Raw genomic sequence first — 20,674 nt, 5'->3', positions numbered from 1 at the left:
AAGAAAAATAATTAAAGAGAAATGCCCTCAGCAAAGACCAGCATTCTGTGTCCCACTTTGGAACAGACTAAGGATCTCTCCAAACTATCTTTATCACAAATCAACATTATATTCACAAATTTTCTGCCTTTCCAGCATTTTTTTTTTAAATTCAAAATTACCAAGAAAACACACCTTTGGAATAGGATTTCTACACATATGTTTTATAAGCTGTCAATTAACTCATTTCTACTCCTATCACCGTGAGGCAGTGCAGGATTACGGCTGGGGTTGCAGAGGCTAGAACTAGACTATCTAGATCTGAACTCACAGCTTTGTTGCTTATTTGGTGTGTGATCTCAAACACATGGTGCTTCTATGCCTTAGTCTCCATATCTGTTAAATGAAGACATGAAGAGCTAAAAATCACAGGGCGGTTATGAGGATAAATAATTTAGTACACTTAAAGCTCACAGATGAGTGCCTGGCATACATAGTAGCTAACACTTATTTAACTATCACTTCCCTACAGAAAAAGGGGATTGCTGCAAAGAGTTAAAAGGAGAATCAGAACCAGGAATGTCACAAAAGTGAAAAGAAAAAAAATGTAATGGTGTAGTCATTAACAAAGACAAACACTGAGGAAAAGTTTTAAAAAATCAGATGATTATTTATAGGTATTATGTTTTAGTGCATATACAAATACATTTGATGATTTTGATAATGTCTAACAAAGTCAAACATTTGTCTTAAGAAAGACAGCATGCGAGTTAGTTCAACCAAAGCTAGATTATACAAAGAGCTAGAAATTAAATTATGGCTGATATCAACCAGCTGTTTCCTAGGTGTTCCCGAAGGATCCTTTCACAGCTCTACCTGTCTACTGGAATGTTATAAATTAGTGGAACATCAAAGGCCATCAGGTCCAATGCTTGCTCCCCTCCAGAGCTGTGCTCCAGAGCTGTGCTGGCTCACTGTCAGATGACCTACACATGACAGACTGAGGAGGGCGCTCTTTCCCAGTATCACCAAGCAGTCGCCTGAATCAGGTACTAACACTGTTGGTGACAGGGCATCTACTATTCTAGAGCAAACCAAGTCTTCCAATTTTGGAAGTATCTGACTGCCCAATACTTTTCCCTTGCTGAGTTAGAAATGTGTTTCTCTGATTGGTTCTTGTTCTAATACATCATCTACAGAAAAGTCCCCTAAATCTTTACGGCTGTTTACCATCTCCCATCCTTCTAAACAATTTCTTCAGAAGTTAAATATCCTTAATTCCTTCACTTATTCCACATGTAACACTTTCAAATGATCCATTACTCCCTCTGTTATTCTCATCTGTATATCCTCCAATTTGTGCATACTACTCTTAAAATGTGACACCCAAAATGAAATGCAAACTTTAGGGTGATTCATATAAGACAGAGACAGATACAATTTTGGAAGTTAATGAAGCAATGGAGTCACAGATATTAAAGACAATGGATATAACGCTGCAGACACATAATAAGATACAAAATTGCATCTTAAATGTGTCCATCTTTATGCTTAAAATTTCAGAGTATATTAGACAAAAAATGTTCACAAAAATGCCCTATACATTTTATAGTCAGTTTTGGTATTAGTTTTATCTACATGCAAAGTTGTGAGAGAAAGAAATCCCTATTACTTACTGTTGCTATGCAAAATGTATTAAAAAATCAATGAAGAATGATTCGAAGGGCAGGGCCAGAACTAAAAACAAAAAGCAACAGAAATAAAAAGTAAATGTGCCTCTAACTAGACCAAAATGCCAAAGTGGAGAAGAAGGGAATAACCAAGTATTTATAAGTCAGTGACCATGAAAACTGTTATGTAACTGAAAACATGCCTCAGTCTGAAATCTGCTTCATTAATGAATTCTATGTGTTATCGCAGGTAGTGAAATCATTAATTTATCAAACAGTAACAAAGAGTAAAATATATGAAAGGACTGGAGTTCTTATAGTCCTGAATCTGAAATTATTTGCCCTTCTCGAGTATCAATCAAAAAGAAAAGATAATAATACCTATCTATTCTGCTCTACAGGAATATTTTAAAAACTAAATGACAGAATATGCAGGAAGTTGAATGAGAGAACAGATTACGGAAGCACTCTGGAAGCTGTACACCACTAGACAGTATAAACTATTTCAATAGCATAACGCCTATGCATTAATAGTTCCACAATATTAAAAACAAAAACTTAATTTTTAGATGTTTTGCGCATGGCACATGGAATGACCTTCAGTGTCTCTGTATTGAGTTTCTTCAGCTTAATTACTATCATATAGTCACTAATTTTATAGTATTTAGTTTTCTCATACCTCACAGAAAAATTCAACATTCTCACTGCTGAAACAGCAATTCTACCTTTGTCATTCTAAATTATTTCCTTGAGATAATAGTTTCAAGAAAAGTTTCATATTAGATGTTTGTGGTTAGAATGAAAAGATTTCTGATAATACAGCCAATGCACATCATTATTCATATACTGAAGGTCCTGTGTTAGGGAACAAAAAGGATACCTGAAATTAGATACCTGATCGTACAGATTTTACCCTTTAGCTAACTAACCAAATCTTCATGGTCATTTCAGTGAATAGCAATAGTTACACATGCCACAGTAGCTAGTAAGCCAAGAAAGGGTTATTCTGCATCAAGAATGAAAGGACTGTAATGTAGCCATATGAAAATAGTTCCACCAAAACATTCTGTGCATTCACCATTATCTTGGAATTCACTCCCTCATCCCAACTCTGCCTCAAATACAAGGAATGTCCACAAGGAATGCAGTTAATATCTGCATTTTTACGATTGATCTCTGTTGCTACAAGTCAGAAGCAAGTCTTATTCTAAACTTGTAGATGTGAATTAAGACTTAAGATTTCGGTCCTGTGTACCAAGTCATCTAACATAAAAGAGGTGAACAGGTTTGCAATACTAAACACAACGTGTGCACCTGATGCTTACAGGTCTGTGTACACACTGTCTACTAAACCATTACAATAGTCAGTGTGCTTCTAAAATCTTAAAATATTATGTTTATATACTTAGAGATGACAAAAATGAACCTTTATATATTTTTGGTTGAATTTAATATATATGTGTGACTTAGTAAACAAACCTGTACTACAGTCAACTAAATCAATGAATGAGACATACACACTGAAACAGTTTCAAACATCTGGTATTCCATGGATCACTGACATCCCGAGCAAAGGAACACTACAATTAGTAAAGTTTGTAGCTGAACACAAATAGCAAAATACTAAAAAAGACACAAATTTTTAACCACATTTTGATTTATTACCTTGGTTTGTTAGGGGCAAGCTGTCGACTTGGCCGTCTAATAGACTGGTTTTGTTGTATCTTCATCGAAGTTCGAGGAGATGACCGTGCAAAAGGGTCTGGAGCTGGAGGCTTTTTAGGGATCTTTTTCACCAACCGACTAACCCATTTCTGCTGCTCTTCTGTAGAATTTGCTAACAACAACAGGTTCTTTGCCGTTGAGATATCATAATAAACTATAAAGAAATATTTGAAAAAAAATTAGTATGTCTAAATTCATCTGAACATAAATGATGAAGCAAGTAATTTATTATTTACCTTTGCAAGGCGCTATGATCTCTTCCTTTTTGTCCATGTGATCTTTATGACATTTAATATGGCAGCGCCGGCACTCTAAAGCAGGAGGAGGTTTAAACATATGCCACAATGGCTTCATACAAGCCTCACAGTTGGTTGGGAAATGATAGAGAGTAGGAATAAATTCATGTCCTTTATGGCAAATATAGTTTGATTTTTCTCCCACTGGCTCCACTGGAAATTCTTGTTCCTTCTTACTTTCTCCTTCATTGGCATACAGAATCTATAGAAAGCAAAAAAAAATAATGAATGATTGTCAACAGAAATTATTTTTTAAGTAGTAACAATTCTTACAGTGTCAATAAAATAATATTAGCCTAAAACATTCAATGAGAAGAAAATGCATTTGATGTTCAAACATTAGTAGGTTCTGTCTAATCAAGATGGTCACTTGGCTCACATATCAGAAAAAAACATGCCTACTTATTTTCTCCATAATAGCTATGTTTTAGCAATTTTTTTTTAAAAAGATTTTATTTATTTGACAGAGAGAGAGAGAATGAGAGAGAGAGCATGAGAGGAGAGAGGTCAGCTGGAGAAGCAGACTTCCCACTGAGCAGGGAGCCTGACAAGGGACTCGATCCCAGAACTCCAGGATCGTGACCTGAGCCGAAGGCAGTTGCTTAACCAACTGAGCGACCTAGGCGCCCCAAATGACCTTTAAATGGGACTAAAATTGAAAGATAATCTAAAGAAGGCCCAGGAATAAAGAAATTTGATATGTCTTTATCACACCAAGAATGTCGGTCTAAAGGTGAAAAAAAAAATCCAAAATAAATTCAACTAACCAAAAACAAAATAAAGTTATTTACCTGAAATATCCTGGGAATTTCTTTAGCATCTGCTCTATATACATCTGTCTGTGTAACTGGTCGGACATGAAATAATTTGCTATAAAAGATTTTTAATAAAGGAATAAAATATTACCAAAGGATCAAATTACATTAGTTACCCTATACTTAGGTAAGAGGTAAGAAGTTAAAAGCAATGACTTTGACCCATGTTAGAAGGTCAGAGGATACACTGGTTCTTTTAATTCAATCATTCCTTGAGATTCTGAGTATTTCCAGGAAATCAGAAATTTTCTAGTTAGTTTCAGAGAAAACATATTAAAGACCGATAAAATATAGATGTTTTAGCTAACTCTATATCCCAGACTTCCATCTCTATGAAGCAAATACAAGAAAATGTAACAACAGTACAGTACAAGCCATATGAGTTTACCTATCTACATACTACAGTGAGTAATAAATAGCACTAATTTGACAAAAAAAAAAGGTCACATAATTCTCTTATGCTTTAAAAGAGAAAGGTTCTAAATATTCTAATAAAAACACTTACTCTATATCTAAAACCATGTAAGGATTAGATTGTTCTTTATCTTGTTCACTGTCATAGAAAAGAATCTTCTTACTGCTTACAATCACATACTGTTAAAGAGAGGGAGGGAAGGAATTAATGACTAAAATTAATATAGATCTTATTTATTTATTTTCTTTGAAAACAAATTCTACAGCAATAAAAATTATATAAAATACTTAAGTTAAATAACTCAGAAGTTCTCAATATACTCTTAGGAAAGTCTTCCTTAAAATAATAATAAATTTAGTTGGCATACATATTCAATAAGCAAATTGAAAAGGAAATGAATTCAAATGTATCTTGGACTGACTTATCTTCAATCCAGTAACACAGGTAACCTTACTGCTATGGTTTGAAATGTCTGTGTCCCCCAGATTTTAATGTAAAACCCTAATACCTAATGAGATGGTGTTAGCGGGAAGGGCCTTTGGCAGGTGAATGAATAGGCCATGAGAGGAGAGACCTCCCTGGGATTAGTGCCCTTATAAAGGGGTCCAGAGAGATCCCTAGCCCCGTCCCCCATGTGAGAACATGGCACGAAGTCTGCCATGTAAAAGAGGGCTCACCAGAATCCAACCATTTGGCACCCTGATCCTAACTTCCAGGCCCCAAACTGTGAGAAATAAATTTCTATTGTTCATACACTAACCAGTCTGTTTTGTTTTAGCAGCCTGAACAGACTAAGACATTTACCAAAAATGAACATCACAATATCAGTAAATCATAGTAACAGAGGAAAAGAAATTATTAGGGCTTCCTGTCATACCCAGAGTTGTTTTCCCAATGAAACAGCAGAACACCAAGGCCAACCGACTTTTGTTTTCCTACCACCAAAACCTGTTTTATTATTATGATGATGAAAGGTTGTTTGTTTGTTTGTTTCTTCACGAAGATATACAAAATCACATCATTCCAAATCAGGAAGTACAAAGTTTTATGTGTCTAAAAGTTCTAGTTAAATGTATATCTTACAACTACAAATGTGAAATGGCTACGGACAAACCCAAAGCAAAATAAAAGAACCATATTCAAAAGTACCAATTACCTTTTTAACCCATCCAAATTTCTTAGTGTTGTTTCGTACAGGTAATGAAAGCCATCCTTCTAGTCTTGATTCTATAAATAAGCAGAAGATATGAGGATAAATTTAGCAATTCTAAGAAAATGCGCAATAAAATTTTAATATAAAAGTCACAGAACAAATCAAATATGCCTTTCAGAATTTATCACTATACGTTATCAAGGCTGTAATAAGGCTGCAGGATGAGTATAAGCAAGTTATGAAATGCCAAACAAAATCCAGGTTAAGCACATTGAAAATATATGTTCTATAGCTTATAAAGTCAAATGCTCCCTGCTGACTAAATCCATGCATCTGCAAAGTTGAGCAGAAAAGGTACAAGAAAGAGAAGCAATTCTCTATTCTCACTAGTGCACCTATATTAGAATTCTTTATTTTTCCTTTGGAAGAGGCCTATTTATTGATATAATGCATATGTATCTTCTTCAAAGAGAAAACGTTTTAAGTGAGTAATTACATGATCAGAGAAAGTGGACGTTTTAAATGGCTAAAATAAAGTGAAATAAAATTGTGTAAATTACCAATCAAATCTGGCTAGTGAATAGCAATATAACTAAAAACATTTCTAAATTCCAAAACGGCAAAATCAGTAAAATTCTAGTTCAACAAAGGAAATTGCCTGAATCCTCAGAATTTGTTCCAGTGGCATGTGATCAGTACCATTTAATGGAATAATTAGGGGCAATAAGTATTTCTGGAGGTTATTCTGATAGTCACGTATTGAACTGTGCTGGATGCTTAACATCCATTTTCTTGAATTCTTACAATCCCACAGGAAGGCCGCACAGGGATGCACCAGACTCCAGAACCTATACTCTCACATTAACAACCTTCCAGACTCTGTGAACAGAAATGCTGTCATTAAAAACAGTCTATATAGTGTACCTGTCTGGATATGGTCCTATACCAGCTTAAGGGACCAAATCAGATGATCTGTAACAATGAGTACATATGCCTGGGCAATGTGACAACAAGGTAAATACAGCTATTTCCCTTTGCATTCAGTTAGTAAGAGACTACATTTTACCTTATATTCAACTGCTCATACACTAATTTCCTGTGGCATTTACATTAAACGTGGTTTGTACTTACATGAACTTCATGTTAAATAGAGATTTTATATGTTTTCCATCTAGTTTCTTCATTTAAAACTCTAAGTCCTTTTAGGGCAAAGACTGGGTCAAAGTGTCTTAAACTCTCTTTTAAGGCCTAACACAATGTAGCTAAAACAATGAAAACCTACATCCACCTCTCAGTCTACGTGGTGTTTTCTGTGCTGTCACTCTTAACATGAAACTTCAGAAAGAATTTCTTGGTGGCTAAAAATGGATGACGCAGGCAATAAAACCAAATGCTCTTAAATGATATAAAGTCGACAAAATAAGTCTATCAAACATAACAGCAATGCCGTATGACAATACCTTTAAAACTTCTTTGTTCATGCAGCATTTTCTTTTTAACTGAGACCAGAACAATTTGTTAGAGTTAGTGAATATTAGTTAATGTTACAAAGGAAAAAAAAAAAAAAGGGACTGAAACTAAGGGTAGCGGGGAAAACCTCAAAGGTGAAAATTTTTCAGGATATCACCTGTACCGTTAGGTTCCGATGAAATAGGTAAGTAAGGCAAAGATTCTTCTTCTGAATCAGAATCAGAGTCAAGAAGCATATGAGAACTGGAAGGCTTAGTGGCAATATTGAGAGAAGTAGAGGAACGTTGGTAGGTGAATGACATGGATTCCATAGTGCGTGATTGAGTGATATGAACTAAACACCCAACATAAAAGGAAAGGAAGTAAGAATGCGGAAACAAGTTAAGAGAAAATAAAATGAATATTTGAAAAAAGAGCTACCTATAATACATAAAGAGTTAATTTAAGTAAGTAAATATGTGGAATTTTCTTTTGCATTTTTTTCACAAGAATTTTTGTCAAATATCAATATATAATGTAAGTTTAAATTGTTGTCTGAAGCCCATCCCAAGGAGTATGCTTTTTTCTTAAAGAAATGACAAACATTTTTCTCAGGAGCAGTCACTCTCAGGACTTAACACAATCAACTGCTTTATATTTAAGACAAAGTTTTTCAATAAAAAATAACGTAAGAGGTGAAAATAAACCTCTACCTGGAAATCCATCATCTGCCTCAGCATCCCCTGGTCCACTGCCTATACTGGAACTATCCAGACCAATATGCAATGCTTGGAGCTGTGACCGCAGCTGCTCAATGTCACTATCTTTACTGTCCAGTGTCATCTGCAGTTCAATTCGGATCTGGCTCTCTTCGGCTATTTGCTACAAGAGATTAAATTATGTTAAATTAATTGGATACCATATACCTCATAATTTTAATTCAGTAACAATTATGACGTAATAGAAATGTTCTATAACCAATACAATAAAATACTTAAAATACTTGTGCTTCTTAAAAGAAGTCTTCAACGTAGAGTTCAAAAAGTATTCTTACAGCCTGCATTTCGTTCAGTTCTTTCTGATACTTGATCATCTGCTGAGTCAGCTTTTCCCGTTCAGATTTAAGCTCCATATGTAGCTTTCTGTTCTCTTTCTCTTTTCTCCGCACGTCTGTGTCGCTACCACGCTTGACAGGTTCTTTTCGATTCATGATCTCAGCCAACTTATTCACAGCCTTAAAAACATAAAAATAAATAGGTAATCAAATAAAATAAATTGTACTGATGGTTCTTGGTAATTCACCAACAGCAAGTTATATGACCACTAATAATCTCTTTCCCTATACACATGGGGCAAGGGGAAATACTGTCTATATTAAAGAACATATTCCCTTCGTTATTCTTTATCTTCTTCCAAATTATGTTAGTTTTTCACTCTCATGTTTTCTGAGAAATGTAATTTAAAATGTTTACAGGTTGGATCTGATGTCACTTTCTACAGCTTTAAGTTTTTAGTTTCAAGACAGACTTCTGCTAGGCAGATCCACTTCTATTCTGGAGGAAGAAAATTTTGCATTGGCATCATATTAGTAAAACAGAGTATGTCCAACCAGAGAACTGAGCATCTGGGACCCACAAAGATTCGTGCTGTACATACGCAGCCATAGAACTGGCAGAAGGATGGTTCAAGAGCCAAAGGTGCCTTTTCGGACTAACGCTTTCTTAGGCTGTCAGCAAATGTTCACTCAGTTATTTCTTAAAGGGAAATAAATTTACCAGGTGACAATAAAAAATTAGGAGGGAATGTGATTTCACATGGAAAAATTACAGAAACTTGAAGTAAACACTGAACTGGACAATGTCAGCCAAATCTAGCTGCGTGCAACCAGGTGAAAATACCGATACACTCAATGACCACTACAGCCAATCTGCAGAGGGAGAGGAACTAGATTTCAAAATCCTCTTTACGGTGTGTCACACCTACTTGAGTTTTGAGCGTTCGCTCTGTGAGCAGCTGCTTCTCAAACTGTGCTTTAATAGCGGCTGCGCTGATCTCCTCATCTTTCAGCCGTGACAGCTCTGAAACACGGGAAAATGTCAAGATTATATTAATAACTACAGCAATGAGAAAACATTAGGCAAATTTAAAATCAACTTTAGTCTTTGTTAATACATACGTTCTTGGGCATCTTTTAATTTGTTATTTAATTCTTCTTTCTCATTTGCAAGATTGGCAACATCACTAGTTAGTGTCCTGTTTGTTTCTTCAAGCTAAAAAATGAAAGTGGAAAAAAAATTATAACCCAATTCAAAATATCTAAGTTATAAAGCAATCATTCAAAATAAAAATAGACTCGAATGATGCTAAAACTCTTATTTTTCTAAGTACATCTATCTCTACACTTTGTGGCTTTGTGGAACATTATGGAACTTCACTGAAGAGAATTTTGCTAACCATCAGACCTCAAGAGCACCCCAGGAAGCCAAAACCTGCTCCTTCTCTCAAAAAGCCTTAGCAGCATTTTTTTAAAAAATATTTTTATTTATTTATTTGAGAGACAGTGAGAGAGAACATGAGAGGCGAGAAGGTCAGAGGGAGAAGCAGACTCCCCAGGGAGCTGGGAGCCTGATGCCGGACTCGATCCCGGGACTCCGGGACCATGACCTGAGCCAAAGGCGGTTGCTTAACCAACTGAGCCACCCAGGTGCCCCCTTAGCAGCATTTTTAATGAGAAAAACACTTAATAAACTAAAAACAAACATTATAACAAAGCACTGTATTTCATCATCCAGAATAAACATATTTTAGGGGTTTTTTAAAAAATTTTATTTACAGTTATCTGACAGAGAGAGAAAGAGAGAGAGCGAGCACAAGCAGGTGGAGCAGCAGACAGAGGGAGAGGGAGAAGCAGGCTCCCTGCTGAGTAAGGAGCCTGACATGGGTCTCGATCCCAGGACCCTGGGATCCTGACCTGAGCCAAAGGCAGAGGCGTAACACACTAAGCCACCCAGGCGCCCCAAACAAATTTTAAAATGGTAGTATTTCTTTCAGAATATTTTATTTATTTATTTATTTTTTCAGTGTTCCAAGTCAGAATATTTTAAAACAAAATAAAATTTTACTAAAGAAGCTGACATCCTTGTTTATTATTATCACAAATCCTACTCCTACTCTTCTTTCCCATCCAAAAGAAACTGTATTATGAATTATGTATTCATCCTTCCCACCCATGACTATACACTTTTCTAACAAACACATAAAACAATAAAGAGTGTGGTTTTGTGTGATTATAAATTGTCCATGATCACACTGTATCTTCCTGTACCTGCTTTCACTGGACATTGTATTAATCAAACTGCGGGCATATAAGGACCGTAATTCATTCTACCTGAGACAGTCCTTCCCCCGTCTACCTCGTTTCATCTGTCTGTGTATTCGTCTGTTGAAAAGACACTGGAATTTTGGAGGCACCTGGTTGGCACAGCCACGTAAGCATCTACCTTCAGCTTAGGTTAAGATCTCAGGGTCCTGGGATTGACCCCCAACGTCTGGCTTTGCTTGGCAAGGAGCCTGCTTCTCCCTCTCCCTCTGCCCCTCCCGCAGTTTGTGTTCTCTCGCTCTCTTCTTCCCTCTCTCACATAAATACATAAAATCCTTTTTTTTTTTTTTTAAAGATTTTATTTATTTATTTTTTTGGCAGAGAGAGATACAGTGAGAGAAGGAACATAAGCAGGGGAATTGGTAGAGGGAAAACAGGCTTCCTGCGGAGAAGGGAGCACAATGGGGGCTCAATTCCAGAACTCTGGGATCATGACCTGGGCTGAAGGCAGATGCTTAATGACTAAGTCACCCAGGCACCCAATGAATAAAATCTTTTAAAAGAAATGAAATAAGAAAATAAACTTCCACATATCCTTAAGAGCAACCCTCTCGGTCCCCTCCCTGTTTGGGAGCTTTGTACTACTAATTTGCGATCATTCAATAAACTTCACTTTGGGGCACCTGGGTGGCTCAAATGGTTATTAAGTGTGTGCCTTTGGCTTAGGACACGATCCCAGGATCCTGGAATGGAGCCCTGCACTGGGCTCCCTGCTCAGTGGGGAGCCTGCTTCTCCTCTCTCTCCCTTTAGTGCTCCCCCCTGCACAGAGGGGGAGCACCAAAATTCAAAAGACATTTGACTTTTTGCTATTACAAACATTTATGCTGCTATGAAAACTGCCTAAATTTCTCCAGCATATTTATCATAACATAGACTTTCTTTAGATTATGCAAACATTTAAACTTTCATATTTTGAATATTTAAAATACTTAAATAATAAATATTTAAAATTGCCATACCCCTTACTATACTATGCCACCTACATTTACACTTTCCATAGTGGTAAATAAGAATGTCAGTTTCCACATGTCTTTCAAACACTTGAAATTAGTGAGATACTTAATTTTGCCATTATAATGAGTATGAAGTGTTATTTCAAAGCTATTTTATCCAGCCTTTCCTAAATAGTAGTTAGGTTAAGCATCTGCTTTTATTTTTAGGGTTTCCTCTTTTGGCTCATTTTTCTCCCATATTGTTTAACTTTTTCTTCGTGAGCTTAGAGGAGTGCCGCACACGCTCCTGATACTAGCCCTTGTTTCATGAATACATTACAAATATCTTCTCTCTCTAACTTGTTTGTTGTCTTCTGCTATAGTAAGTTTTAGATTTCATTCTAATTGTTTAAAATTTTTCTTTTACATTGAGATCTTTATGATAGCTAGAATTTGTGCTCGCTTCGGCAGCACATATACTATGATAGCTAGAATTTATTTTTGTTATGTTGTAAAAGGTAAGGATCTAACTGTATTCCTTTCCCTTTAAAAAGAAAGTCATCCCAAATCATTTATTACAACTAAATCCTTTCCCAGCAACGTGTCTATTACCACCACAACCGTATATCACATTCCTGTATGTGCAAGAATCTGGTTCTGGCCTCCCTACTCATTTCCACTGAACGGGATTAAATATCATTGTTCTAATACCACACTTTTTATCCACTATAGCAATTTAATAACAGATTCAACTACATGATACTTTACTTCTCTTTGAAATTTTCATTACAATTTTTTTCAACCTGCATAGGAGTACCTTCATGATAGTTTCAAGATTCTTTTCAAATAAGCTTTGTTTAACAAGAAGAAAAAGGCTTATACTGTTTCTGTGTCTGGTATTTCCCTTTTACTTTAGTTTTTTCACTCTGAATTTACCGACAGGTAGACCCACTGGAAGTAGTTCTTTTTTGAGCCTCTGTCTGCCAAACACTGAGAAGCTAATGTTCACTGGATCCAAATCCTATAGCCGGCATGTTAAGATCTTTCATTTCCATCTGTAGTACCTTCCCTGGTGCTTTTAAGGAAGACTGACGATAAAGTAATTTAATTAAAATTTAAAAAAACTAGATATTTTACTTACAGATGCAATTGTAGCATCTTTTTCAGTGAGTTCCTGTTTGTGTCTAGCCATCATCTCTTTGATCTCAAGCTCCTTCATGATTTTCTCTTTTTCCAAATCAGAATATTGTTCTTCAGCAATTGAACGAGCCAGCTGCTCAGAATCTGCTTTGGTCAAGGTGATCTCCAGTTGAGCAGCTAAGGAGTCCCTACGTTTTAATGATACATTATTTTAATGTCCAGTTTTCATTAGGAAGACAAAGTTTTTGTCTAATTGTACTTCATCAACAAATTCTTACTTACACTATTGTAGGCAATGTTCTAGAAGAGAATATGACTATGAACAAAAGATATAAGGATCTTAGCTTTACCTTTCCTCCTGTAAGTCCTGTTTCTTCTGTTGTAATTCTTTACAAAGTTTGGTCTTTTCTTCACATTCTTCTTTAAGTTCCCTCACCTGTGTTTTATAGAGGGTCTAAATAACAAAACAGAACAGAAACATATCATTGCCACCACTACCACCATCATCTTCATCATCAATTTTATTTCTAAATTCAAAGTCTATCCAGACAAAGTCAAGTTGGACACACACAAATATGTTCCTGAACACTGAGCAATGCTGGACCCTTGAGCAAATTAATGGTAAATGAGCCTTTCTGGTAAATCAACCAATTAACTAATAAAAGTTCCAATAACAATTTAGAAGATAGATTTTCAACTGGATATCAGATTGAGGTTTCTCATTAAATGACACAGACAGGAAGAACCAATAAAGAGGCAAAAAGATATTACTAGTCTAGACAAAAAAAATTTTGTTAGCTTAAATGAAACACAGGGGACATTACTACTTATTTTAAAACCAATCTAAAAAAGTACAAACATTAAAATGACAATTTTTCTTTCACTATGAAAATTCTACCTCAAAAAGCAATCATTTTTAAAAAAGCAATCATTTTTCCTATTATATGTTAATAAAAAAAGTGACTCAAAAAAATCAGCTTGAATAGAATTATTAGGGGAAAAAAGAATTTTTTAATCAACTTCATAAAGTATGTACTTAGAACTATTTTTCTAGCAATGATAATAGGCTTCTGTTAAGCTATCAATAGTCATTTGCCCACTTGTTCTTTTTATATGAATTGTGTAGTACAAAACAACCTATCCAAATCCCTGTCTGGTGTTTGCTTTAAGAATCTATTCTAAAGACCAGAGTCTTTCTAGTTCTGCAGCAAAAAAAATGTTTAAATTCTACAAAGATGATCATTTTCAAATTAATGTATCTGGAACTTACTGAGAAATACTGCTCTGCTTCAAGCTGATCCTGAAGTTCTTTCATTTGCCCGTCTGCATCTTGACGTTCTCTGTGGGGACATCGAAGAAAAGGTTCAAATAAGCTACACGCAAAATAAATAAGCAACTCTTGAAATGTGGCCGAGGAAACCACTGGGCATCCCTTGATCCTTAAAAAAAAACAAGAAGTCAAATTATTTACATAATACTAATCATCACTGCATTGTTGTTTTAATTCTCATTCTCTCAGGAGTGTGTATGGACTTTTGAAGTTATAGAACATATAATGATTCATCACTCCAACAGCTAATGAATGAAATGTGTGTTTGTATGCTCTTGTGTTTTAAAATCTTGTTTTAATTTCTAACACAAAAAATATCATTAGATATAACTGACATAAATAAAAATTCGTATAAAGGGGTCCTAAACCAAATAGTGATTAAAGCAGTAATACTAACTTACATAGTCTCAACCATTCACTGTGATCAGCCATTTCTGCCAACCAAGTAGGAGATTTAAAGGACACCTGAAAATTGGTTATCTTAGGATGAGTGAAAAAAATGACAGGGAGGGAAGGAGTGCTCATTTTTATGTTTAAATGTGGATGTTAACTACACAGATCTATACATTTTGTAAAAATTCATTGAGCTCTACCATATCATTTATGTACTTTTTTCCTGTATATATATTAATCTTCAATAAAGCAATGAAGTTAAATAAAAAATAAGTAAAATAAAAAGCAAGCCTAAAGCAAGCTGGAGAACAACACAACATATACGATACAATTAACCACCTCCCCCAATCTAAAAACACCTCAACCCTGTATACACTTAAAAGGATGTATATAGGAGAGACAAAGGAGGAGGTATGGAAGGATAATGAACAAACTGTTATAGTATGTTCTCTCTGGAAAGATGAACTATACTTGCATTCATAAGGGGGAACATGGGGCACCTGGGTGGCTCAGTTGGTTAGGCATCCAGCTCTTGATTTCTCCTCAGGTCACGATCTCAGGGTTGTGGGACTGAGCCCAGTGTCAGGCTCCATGCTCAGCGGGGAGAGTATGCAGATTCTCTCTCTCCCTCTCCCTTTGCACTCCCTACCCCAACATGTGCTCACTTTCTCTCTCTCTAAAATAAATAAGGGGCGCCTGAGTGGCTCAGTCAAGTGTCTGTCTGCTTTCGATTCAGGTCATGATCTCAGGGTCTTGGGACAGAGCCCTGAATCGTCAGGCTCCCTGCTCAGCAGGGCAGCGGGCTCTCCTTCTGCCACTCCCCCTGCTCGTGTTCTCTAGCCTTCTTTCTCTCTCAAATAAATAAAATCTTTAAATAATTAAACCAATCTTTTAAAAAAATAAAGGGGAGCATATACTGTTTTCTCTTTCTTTTTAAATACAGTTCTGAGTATTTTACAGGGAGAAAACATTTGAATGCCACTTGGATATTCAAAAATATATACACCAAGAAAGACTCAGATTGAATGATTTAATCATACTCTTTTCAATCTGTGTATTACTTAAAGCTTTTATTCTTATTCTCACTTAACGTAATTTGGTCACTTTCTTTACTTCTTGGTTCTTAAAACATTGATAAAAAGTAATCACTCAATATCACTTGTCTGTGCTATATATGTGTTTTATTATTAAGGCGTGTACTATTAAACATGATGATTCTTATTTTTCTGAGTCAAAAATGTGAAAGAAACGTATATATAAAATATAAAAGGTCCATTTTTAAAATGATCTCATCATTACCAGTTAAGCCCAATTGCGGCAAACCTCAATAGACTTTTAAATCATGAACTCGAAAAGCTGCTATCATTTCTTTATATATAACTTTAAAAAACTAACATTTACCAGGCATTTAAGAAAGTATTTTTTTAAAAAATAACCACACAGTATGCACATGGTTACAATTAAGCAGTACAGAATAGAACAGAAAAAATCACAATGAAAAGCAGCAGTCTCTGTATCCTAATCCTCCTCCTTAGCCTACTCCTACTCCCCGCCCAGAGGAATTTCCTTTATTTCATTTCTGTGTTTTGTTCTTTTGACAGTTACTTCCACATCTCAGCTTATTTCTGGACACAAATTTAAAATACTACTTACCAATTCTCTGCTCTAAGAGTACCAAGTGAGCTCTTACCATCCCTAACCTCTCCGACCCCTATAATACAGTTGTATCATTGGCCTCAGCCACATAACCACGCTTTACGGCATACTGCATCAACCGTGAACCACAACTCCCACCCCCGCGTCAGTTTTTGATGAGAACTGCAACACTCCCATCCTTTCTTTTGTTTTTGAAATTTCATGAGAAAATGTCTAAATGTGGGTCTTTTCTCACTTATTTTCTGAGTCCTTTCAATCCAAAGACTTCTCTTTCAGCCATGGGAAACTGTTTTCTATTTCTTCTTTTTAAAAGATTTTATTTACTTATTAGAGAGAGGGAAAGAGTGCAAGCACACATGAGCAGGGAGAGGAGAAGGAGAAGCAGACCCCCTATGCCGAGCAGGAAGCCAGACTTGGAGCTCAATCCCAGGACCCCGAAATCATGACCTGAGCTGAAGGCAGACACAACCGACTAAGCCATGCAGGCACCCCTATTATTTAATAACTTCCTTCACTCGGTTTCTCTGGACTTCTTTGTCTGGTGCTAGAACTCCTGGGACCAGTCTCTGTGTCTTACCTATTTCTCCCATAACTTCCATGTCATTCCCTTTTGTTCCATGTTTGATGAAATTTCTTTGGATTTTTCTTTGAACCATCCTAATAAATGTATATGAGTCGTTTTTAACATTTGACAGCTCTTCCTATTCTGGCTGCCCTTTTTGCATTATGTCAGGTTCTTGTTTAATGGAAGTAGTATCTCCTAGAAGTTTTGATCAATACTACTTATTACCAATAGGCTTTTTTTGGTTTGTGCTTCTTTTGTTTATTTCTCTTCTTCCCTTGATAAATTTTTCATCTGGGGATATGTTTCCTTTTTCTTTATCATAGTCTTTATCCTTAGTACTGCATACTATCCTCAAATGCTAGTGATACTTGGTTATTCACTTACAAAGGAGGTGGTATTTTAATTTTAAATTTTACTATCTATGCATGTGGAAGTGATTTTCTAACTGGCAAACTTCAGTTTAAGATGAGAGGCTTAAAAAGCCACATAAGCAGGAGAACCCCTAAAAGGCAAAAGGAGAATTTAGTCCATACTAGCAGTTCTAATTCTCTGCAGAGGATATGCCCAATTTCTATAGAGGGATTGCTCTGTAGGAACCCAAGCAGTGGTAGTGCCTGGCTACAGACATTTCTGGAAGGGTTGGTAGGAAGAGTATGATCAGCAGATTGTTCCACTTATAGCATCAGATCTTACTTTAGCCCTTCAAGGTACTTGATTTGAATAATGAAACATTTTCTTCTTCACTAATATCTCACTTCATATATACTCCTTGCTGTTGCTTTCCTTGCCCTATACACCATTAGTGAGGTTTCCACTTGCCATAACCTCTTTACTAAAGAAACTTCTAATCTTCCAATCCATTGTAATTCTTGATATGTGTTTATGCATTTAAAAAAATTCCCTTACTAAAGGTTTTACTGGCATCTTGGAAGGAAGAAAAGATACACATGTTAACCATTTTCAAATGCAAGCCTACATAACACTTCATATGTAAATTCCCATTGCATATATGTATCATTTTATCCTGGTACTTCAATTACTTATGTACCCATTTTAGCTCTCCTGAAGGAGTAACTTCTGATAAAATGCTACTAAGATTCTTAAAGGTAGGAAATGCAGCTAATTCATCTTTGAGTCTCCCATAATGACTATAAGTGCCTTACATATTCATACAACATTGGAGAATGTACTATGTGCAAGACATTAATCAGGGGTTGGAGAGAACAAAACATAAAAAAGAGATAGTTGCCATTCAGGGAACTTATAATGTACTACATGGTTAAGACAACAAATATGAGTTCTTCACAGATAAGGAGTTAGGAACTGAGGAATTAAGAAACAACAGATCCATGCGTACTTACAAAGAAACAAGGGGCATATATACTAAGTACTATAAATTTGGTAAAAACAAAATGTAATTAGAACAACAGAGGAAACACAAGCTAGATGTTTAATCAGCTCTTACATTCATATAACCACTATGGCTAGAATAGATACTATGGATACTACAGACACAAAGGAGAATATCTATTTAGTCAAGTTGTTTTAAGGGTCCACAGCTTGCGCTCTTGACCAAAACTGGGCCAATGAATTCCATCCTAGAACTGCGGGTACTTTCTGAAATTGGGTCCAGAAAAGTAATATCAGTCTCTCCAAATAAATGAAGCTATAAGGCATATCTCTAGAGCCTGTCCTTCTTGAAAGACCAAGTTTTCTGTTAAGTGGAAAAAGCTAGGTTTAAATGGGAGAAGAATATAGCTAATATATAGGGCAAACAAACAAAGATGAAGATCCCTAAATATTGTTCAAGTTTCTAGTTCTAATTTTCAAAAGTTGAAATCTCATCAAGTTTAAGAGTCCAGGTTTACCCAGGCAACAGATCAGCAAAAAAAATCCTCAAAATCTTTTTAATCATCCTTTCCCAGATTGTGTCAATATTTGAATGCTTGACCATCCTTTACTAAGTAGTGTCAATCTTATTGACCTGTTACAGGTATGTAAAAAGCAAGCAATTAGCAATGATGAGAAGAAGAGAGGAATAGTAGAAGTAGTATAGCAGGTTGTATATACATATTTTTTAAGATTTTAATTATTTGTCAGAGAGGGAGAGAAAGGGAGTGCATGCACAAGCAGGGGGAGTGGCAGGCAGAGGGAGAAGCAGGTTCCCCGCTGAGCAGGGAGGCCAATGTGGGACTCCAGCCCAGGACCTTGGGATCATGACCGGAGCCAAAGGCAGATGCTTAACAAACTGAGCCACCAAGACATCCCTGCAGTACAGCAGTATTAACAGTAACAGTTGTACTAGTAATGGCCCCTACCGTTTATTGTGTGCTAGATACTGTAAATGTATCATTGTCATCCTTTCAGAATGCCTAACAAGGAGGCTCTTACTGCCCCTTTTTTAGGTTTTACAATAAAAGGCTCAAAGAGGGGGCCTTTTATTGTAAAACCTACAAAAAGGTTTTGTAAAGAAAAAAAAAAACTAACAAAAAATTTAAAAATTTGTATGTTTGTTTAATAATCAAACATGTCCAAGACCCAGAAACCCCTCAAAGAGGGGGGCACTTCAGTCAGTTAAGTGTTCCAACTCATGATTTCAGCTCAGGTTATGATCTCAGGGTCCTCCTAGGTTTGAGCTCCGCATTGGGCTCTGCGCTTAGCGGGTCTGCTTGAGGATTCTCTCCCTCTGTCCCCACCCTGCTCACACTTTCTCACTCTCTCTCTAAAATAAATAAATAAATCTTTTAAAAAAAAAACTCGGAGAGGTTAAATATTTTGCCTGATGTTGGTCAGCTAGTAAGTAATGGGACTGGAATGCCTATCTTTCAATCTGTATCCAAAACCTATGTTCTCTCCAAATAACTGGGATCCAATAGGAGCTTTGAGCATGATTCAAAAGTAATTATACTACTAATGACTGAATGGAACAAACTTTAATGGTATATGTTCATCTTGGAAGGATTTTAGAACTGTTCTCTATTTTCTAAGTAAATTAAGTGAAATACTAAAGTATATCATAAATGATTTAAAAATTTGTATGTTTGTTTAATAATCAAACATGTTCAAGTCCCAGAAACTAAAAGAACAAACAGAAAGCACATGGACAATAAGCATGAAGAGCGGTTCTGGGAAGGAATCTTAAGAGCATGAAGTGAAAATCCCAGACAGTTTCTTCAACTCCAACAGCAACATTCTATCATTATATCATAATAAGGTAGAAAAAGTAAAAAATCACTGGGGAAGCAAATATAATCTTCTCGAAGGACAACACTGGCACTCAACACATTACTTATAGAGAAAAAAGGAGCAAATGTGGTCAAGACTATGACAAGATCAAAAGAAAAGCCCCAGGTAAATCAAAATTAAAATAATTTACATGTGGATAGTTGTACATATTAATAAAACTCTGTCTCAAACAATTTACTTACTTTCGAAGTTCAGCATTCTGCTTTTCCAAGCTCATTTTCATTTCCATGAGATGATTATTTTCTTGTTTTAACTGCTTTTCTGACATTTTTAGTGTGTTAACTTGCTGTGTTTGCATCTTCAAGTCATTTTGTGTAAGGCAGCGCTTCTGAGTTTCCTGCTCTATTTTTAATGTCAAATTTCTAACCTAAAAAACAAATTGTCTACTTGATAAAATGTAAGTAATTATTGGCTTTTTCTTATCAATGAAGCTTGCAGCAAATATAATCATGCAAAACAGACCTTTGGCCTTAGGCACTTAATTCATTTCACGGTAAAATAGTTTTTGTTATTTCTCATGTCCTATTTTT

General features: G+C 35.8%; 1 protein-coding gene across 4 annotated transcripts in view; it reads right to left on the bottom strand.

Annotated features, from left to right (window-relative positions):
• Window positions 1-20,674, bottom strand: part of ROCK2 (Rho associated coiled-coil containing protein kinase 2) — a 144,063-nt gene that overhangs the window by 8,066 nt on the left and 115,323 nt on the right. For 2 of the 4 annotated variants that reach the window (XM_045084870.1, XM_045084872.1), the window contains exons 20-33: window positions 20,327-20,511; window positions 14,225-14,294; window positions 13,305-13,408; window positions 12,956-13,142; window positions 9,679-9,772; window positions 9,486-9,580; window positions 8,557-8,736; window positions 8,216-8,384; window positions 7,687-7,857; window positions 6,057-6,127; window positions 4,991-5,079; window positions 4,462-4,540; window positions 3,611-3,872; window positions 3,315-3,528 (exon numbers count right to left, since the gene is read on the bottom strand). In XM_045084870.1, coding sequence (XP_044940805.1) covers window positions 3,315-3,528; window positions 3,611-3,872; window positions 4,462-4,540; window positions 4,991-5,079; window positions 6,057-6,127; window positions 7,687-7,857; window positions 8,216-8,384; window positions 8,557-8,736; window positions 9,486-9,580; window positions 9,679-9,772; window positions 12,956-13,142; window positions 13,305-13,408; window positions 14,225-14,294; window positions 20,327-20,511 — 1,970 coding nt within the window. Of the gene's footprint in view, window positions 1-1,655; window positions 1,717-3,314; window positions 3,529-3,610; window positions 3,873-4,461; window positions 4,541-4,990; window positions 5,080-6,056; window positions 6,128-7,686; window positions 7,858-8,215; window positions 8,385-8,556; window positions 8,737-9,485; window positions 9,581-9,678; window positions 9,773-12,955; window positions 13,143-13,304; window positions 13,409-14,224; window positions 14,295-20,326; window positions 20,512-20,674 lie in introns of all 4 variants that reach the window. The other 2 variants (XM_045084871.1, XM_045084873.1) reach the window with 2 other exon arrangements.

Source organism: Mustela putorius, unplaced genomic scaffold, assembly GCF_011764305.1.
Source record: "Mustela putorius furo isolate JIRA1106 unplaced genomic scaffold, ASM1176430v1.1 tig00000813_pilon_pilon_pilon, whole genome shotgun sequence".
NCBI lineage: Eukaryota > Metazoa > Chordata > Mammalia > Carnivora > Mustelidae > Mustela > Mustela putorius.
This window is presented reverse-complemented; position numbering and strand designations above follow the sequence as displayed.